This window comes from Rhipicephalus microplus, unplaced genomic scaffold (genome assembly GCF_043290135.1).
Source record: "Rhipicephalus microplus isolate Deutch F79 unplaced genomic scaffold, USDA_Rmic scaffold_21, whole genome shotgun sequence".
NCBI lineage: Eukaryota > Metazoa > Arthropoda > Arachnida > Ixodida > Ixodidae > Rhipicephalus > Rhipicephalus microplus.
In genome coordinates, this window is record NW_027464594.1 from 9,730,006 (window position 1) to 9,736,005 (window position 6,000).

At 45.4% G+C, this 6,000-nt stretch overlaps 1 protein-coding gene across 1 annotated transcript in view; it reads left to right on the forward strand.

Annotated features, from left to right (window-relative positions):
• LOC142785338 (uncharacterized) overlaps window positions 1-4,843 on the forward strand; it is a 106,645-nt gene extending 101,802 nt beyond the window's left edge. Inside the window, exons 9-12 of the mRNA XM_075883819.1 lie at window positions 478-655; window positions 2,028-2,231; window positions 3,447-3,679; window positions 4,600-4,843. Of these exons, the coding sequence (XP_075739934.1) occupies window positions 478-655; window positions 2,028-2,231; window positions 3,447-3,679; window positions 4,600-4,769 (785 nt within the window). The 3' untranslated portion in view covers window positions 4,770-4,843. The remainder of the gene's footprint in view (window positions 1-477; window positions 656-2,027; window positions 2,232-3,446; window positions 3,680-4,599) is intronic.
• Window positions 4,844-6,000: the final 1,157 nt, after the last annotated feature.

Genomic DNA, 6,000 nt, shown 5'->3' on the forward strand with positions numbered 1-6,000 from the left:
GAGTCCTGTTTGTTTGCGCTACCATAATAATCACATATTTTTTAACACTAATGCATGACCTTCTGGAAGACTTCATGCCTTCAGGTGGTCGACATGCCGGTGCTCTTGTCACGACATGAAGCTGAAAAATGAGCAGAAACAATCATTCGTCCAATGGGAACTAGATTACGTCTGATCAAGTTCAGGGTCAGTCTTCAAAAAACAGCGCGGCAATGGCCAATGCACACTGAAGAAAACAAAGGCAAGCGCTTGTAGGGATGTCGCTAATCCAAGCTACGATTGCGTACGTGTTGCGTCGAATGAAAGTAGAGAGATATAATTTTCTCGCATTTCTTGTGCTACTATGCAACTGGCACACCGTAAACGCTTCATGACAGATCCCCAAAAGCACTTCTTTGTAACCACATAGAACCACTACACGTCTTGACTAGGCTGTGCCAGCTTTCATACCATTTCTTCCTTATATGTTTCTCGTAGGCGGCTTTGAAGTTGGCAACGATGGCCGTCAACTTGCGACCACAGGCTGCCACAGGTTCAGCATGTCCAGAAGCTGCTGGGAGACCATGGGCAGCTTGCGACGCGCACGCTGCCACCATGGCGTGGCCGTGGTCCTCGGCAAAGTATATGCTGTTGGTGGACAATCTGTAAACGATGGGTAGGTGTGCGCTCAGGAGCGACCTTTGCCTCGCCACAAGAAGCAATTCAGCGAGCACACAACATCGTTGTTCAAGCAGCGACAGCTAGAATGTGTTATCAGAATCCGCTACGTTCGCGGTACACTACAAAGTTTGCGGAGGACGCAAATATTCACGAAGTCACAGAGAAGCGTGCGCCTTTTGTGACCAAGGGCCATCGCGTTTCATTTTTTTATTTCTTGCACCTTTTTTTGCGTTGTTATTTGCGGCAGGGTTCTCGATGGGGGGCGGCGGCGAGAATGGCTACCAGCACTTTTTTTTTTGCTACCAACTAAAAACATCGCACCATTGAGTATAGCTCGCCCTGTTGCACCGCGTATCGCCTTCCACGGAACGCCCACCACTTGGAATGACCATTTTGAGAAGCGCACCTGTGGAGCAGTAAGTGTGCATGATCCACGTCACGCCCCACCTCTTGTCACCCGGTTGCATAAACAGTTGATCTGAACTCGTGACCCTGTGGTTCCTGAGGTCGCCAACGCTAGAGCACACGTGTCCTTTCTTTTTTTTTTTTTTTTTTGCAATGTGCGCCATAGATGCCAGAAAGGCGTGATTAGTTGATGGTGTGTCGGGAACAGGAACTTCGAAGCCTAGAAAATCTTCTGAAAGTTAAATTTCGTGCTTTATTCGACCTAGTTGATGACAGAGTCACCTCCCATATTGGATTAACGTCGGCATTACCGAGAGTCACCGCCGAATATCCCTCGTATGGGGTGACGATTTCTCCCTAAGAGAGGCGCTGCCATCGGCATTTCCGAGTCAAGGTGGAGGTCAAGTGGAGTGACGTTCTAGATCACGAGAGCGAAAGTGTGTCAGTCTTCGCTTTGTATACTACTTAGTTTTCATTGCATCTCTTGAAATGAGGAATGCTATTAAATTGCGGAAAGTGTTGCTGAATAATGTGGTTTAAAAAAATGACGTTGGTCTTGATGCGCATGTCGCGCAAACTGTAAGCCTATTAGAGTTTCTGGGTGCAACTGTGCTTTCATACAAATGTTACGTAATTTATAAATATGTTGCCGGCGCCATTAAATGAAGATATATGCAACCGTGTTTCCTGTACAAGTGTGCCCTAAGTTACAAATGTTGCTCTAGGAATGCTCTTTCGATGCTTATCATTGAACAATTCAATTCCACACCCTCCCTGTAATGACCCTCAAGCTAGGATTATAGTTATTACTAAACGAATGAAGGCTACGGCCCTTTCGCGAACAAAAACGGCTCATTGTGTAATTATCATAGAAATCTGATTTTTCTAGTGTTCCCGGGGAGTATGTCCTTGCCTTGTTTGGTCTTTTCAGCGAGTAACATATGCTAGCACATGTCCCACAGGTTCATGGATTCAGTGGAAGTGTACGACCCAGACCTGGACAGGTGGTCGGAGGTGACGCCCCTGTGTTGCGCTCGCATGGCAGCCAATGCTGTTGAGTTCCGCGGACAGATGTACGTAGTCGGTGGTCTGATGATGGTCGCCGGGCAAAAGCGAAAAGTCTGCATCGTGCCGGACACCATGTGCTTCAACCCCATGGACGACACGTACGTATCGTACTCCACCATTGATTTCAGCATGTCTGTCCACTACCATGGAGCAGTGGTTGTGGTGCACGGTTGCGCATTTGCAGGTCGTAGGTTCGACTCCTGCCGCGGTGGTAGCATTTCAATGGAGGCAAACTCTAGAAGCCCATGCGCTGTACAATGCCTGTGCACGATTAAGAACACCAGCTGGTTGAAATTTTCTGAGCCCTTCCCTACGGCCCCTCTCAGTCATATCTTGAGTTCAGAACGTTAAAGCCTTACACTATGATTCGAAAGTAATCATCTGCCTCAGTAATCAGCTGCCTCAGTAATCATCTTCAGTGAAATACGGGGCGCCATTTTGTTGTGCTCGTATTTTACTTTCTTTTTCTGAACCCATTCATCAGAGATATTTCAGGCCAGTTCTGTGGCAGCTGCAGCGGTGAGAGTGGTGGCATTCATATCCGCAGCTAATAGATTGCAGGCAAATTGTTTTCTTTGCTATGAAATTGGTGAATAAGTTAGGCTATACAAAAAGGTTGTGGGCGCTACACTCAACTGTCATTTTCGGAAGGGCTAAATGATTTCATGCCTTCATGGCACTCATGCCATCTCAATGTACCACACGACCATTTGTGAAAGAACACCACATTCGCAAAGAGCTTCGGTACATTCACTTTTGAACAACTTCGTTGATATTTGTATCACCCCGACTCACTTTACATAACCTTCAAATATAATTTACCGTAATATGTACGTTTGAATGCAAGTTATCTTCCTTAGGCTTATTTAAGTCCGACCATCTTTGCATATAGCAATACGCTTCGCATGACAATCCACTTAGTGAAATTTGTTTGTCAGGTTTCTCAGTTTTTGTTATGGTCACACTTCTTCAGTAAGGTTAATATTATATTTACTTACTTTTTCATTCAATGCCTAGGTATTAGTATTAGACGCAGCAGAACTGAAGCGAGCATGACATGACCTGTGCTATATAATATTATGCGATGTCATAACGTCGCCTTCATGGCACCGATTCAACGAACAATTTTAATAAGCTCGCTACGGCACTTACTTTGGTGCTGCTGATGGCTTTCCACTCGTAAAATAACTTTCTGAGATACAGCATTCTCAGGGAGCGTTAAGGTTCTTGTAAACCAAAAAAAAATGGTATCATTGCGGTGTTTTTGCTGCGTTACTTATTCTAACATTTTTAACGCCTTATTGACGTGCTAGGTGGCACCACAAGGCGTCCCTTCCTCTGCCAGTGTGCAATTGTTCGCTGGTGGCCCACCGTGGGCGCCTCCTGGCCGTCGGCGGCTTAGTGCGCACGCTGGCCGAGGGGTCGCTAAGTCAGCAACCTATGGCGCCCATCGCTGATGTACTCGAGTATTCAGTGGCCAACGACTCCTGGTCACGCATTAGCATCATGCCAGTAAGGGCACACAGCGTGGGACTTGCGTCGCTTGGTGAGCACAATACGAACTACTTTGTGCATCCAGAATAACGATGAAGTGCAAACTATTTTTCCGGTGATTGTAAGAGCTTTAAAGGCTTCGTTAGTCCATAAGTGGGGCCTGTCGTGTAAGGTAATGTGTCAAAATTGGTTATCAGTATTAACTCAATTTTGTTGAGGGGCTTGTGTGATGGAAACCAAGGCATCGGCTTTGTTGTGCATAATTAGGAAATACCTCGATGTGTGCAAATGATGGGTGCAAATGAAGGTGAAAAGAAAATAAAAGTTATTCGAATGGATACCACACGCAGTAATGTCAGGCAAGGAGTCTTCTTTACAGATGTAATATTGTCGCGGGTATTGGAATACTTCCCGTAACAATATTGCTTGGCAGACGCATAGAATATCACCAGACGTTGAAGCCACGTCAGGTGCGTATAAAGTGAGAGGTTGAAAGCTGTGCACCTACTACGAAAGGCCGAACTATAACCATAGATTGGGAGCATGGAAGCTAGGCATAGTTTGTATGACATTAAGGAATAAATTCACAGAACTAAAACTCACTGTCAACATATTCGGTTAAAATCATATCCATGCGCACACGGGTAAGAGAGGTGCATATTAAGACTGCTAGTTACCTAATCTGCTCCATACATTTGCAAAGAGAGAAGGGCGGCGCTGAGATGAACCTTCCCACCTTCCACCTCTGTCGGCGAACTCTGCACTCGCCTATGACTATAATTCATCGTCATCGTAAGGCCCAGCTGTGCCAAAGTGTGCATCTGTCTATAGGCGCGCGTATAGAACAGCAGACTCGTCCTGGACTTCTAAACTGTGGTTGCAGTAGGTGCCTTAGGTGAGCTTAAGACTGCGGGACTCGGCTGTAAAAGGGGAGCTAGCAGCATGCGAAAATGCATGTTGTTGCGTGCGCAGGCGAGGACGTCTACATTCTCGGTGGTCAGCTGGCTGACGACGCCGGAACGGCCACAAGAAACGCCTACCGCTACAACCCAGTGACCGACCGCTGGGTGACGCTGCCTCCACTGCCGATGCGCCTAAGCCAGGCGTGTGCCGTCATTGTTAGGAAACAGGCGTTCAAATGACGTAAACGTAAATTGTGCGCGTCACGGAACCATTTGCCACCCAAAATTTAATAAATTTACGAAACTAAAAGAGTAATGCAAGAGTTGCTCTTTGTTGATTTTTACTTACATTGACACTGTTTTGCAACAGGAGCCACTGTACTGAATTGAAGGACTGAGCAGTAATGATGGTAAGGTTCGGTGAACCAAGCGAGACTGCCCACACATGTCGTTGTATGTGAGTAGTCTTTCTTTCGACGTAAATGCAGGAGGGAGAACATTGGTTTCTAAAGCCTCTCTAGGTTAACCTGCGCTCAGATCGTTAAAGATCGAGCGCTTGCGTAGGCGTCCTCATTACTAATTATGCCTACGTGAGTGGGTTTTCAGATTAACACAACAAGTTGGGATGAATGGCAGTTTACAAGAGGGAATGGCTAAGACTGTCCAGCAAACCCTATCCGCTCCGAGGTTGTGTAAGCAGTTCTTGATTCACTCACTATGACACAATTATTAAAGGTTGTTGCGGCGAGTGCCACCGCAGCCTCATTTATCAATTCCGAAAACGAGGCTCGAATGAATGCTGCCGTTGCAACAATGCCGGTAGAGCTAACAACTGATGAGAGGAATTTTTTTTCCAACACGGATACTCTGCGGCATCGACAGAGACCATCCCATTGCACTTCAAGAAGTTTTTCTGAAGAAATTTATGTCATTGTTGTCATCTTTGTTCTTTCTTTGTTGTGGTTGTTGAATAAGCGTAGAGAAGGAGAATTTTTAAAAAATTCAACATTTATAACTCTAAAATGAACATCCCAAAGCCGAAAACTTTGAAAAATGGCATCATCTAGGACACTGAAATGAATATTTATGAACAACTTTGTTCCTCTCAAAGCCATTCATAAAACCGAAACCGGACAACCTCGAGAATACCTAAAGGAACGTTCGTGGGAAAGTTTTCTTTTTTTTTCATCAGAAATCTATGTAAAGGTGTATGCTTGTTTAAAAGGAGCTTTAGGATGAGCTCGCTTTTTTCTCCTACAAAATATTAAGCTTCCTTTTTGCACCTTACAGCTTTGCTCCAGGCATATGGCGTATGAAATAAAGCTCCTCAGTGTGATTTTTCTCCTTCAACTGTGCGAGCATGTGCCCCAAAGCTGACATCGTAATCTTCGTATGATAGTGCATAACTACTTCGTGACTATAGTACATCATCTGTCTATGCGTTCATCTTATGACACGTAGGTAGATTGGT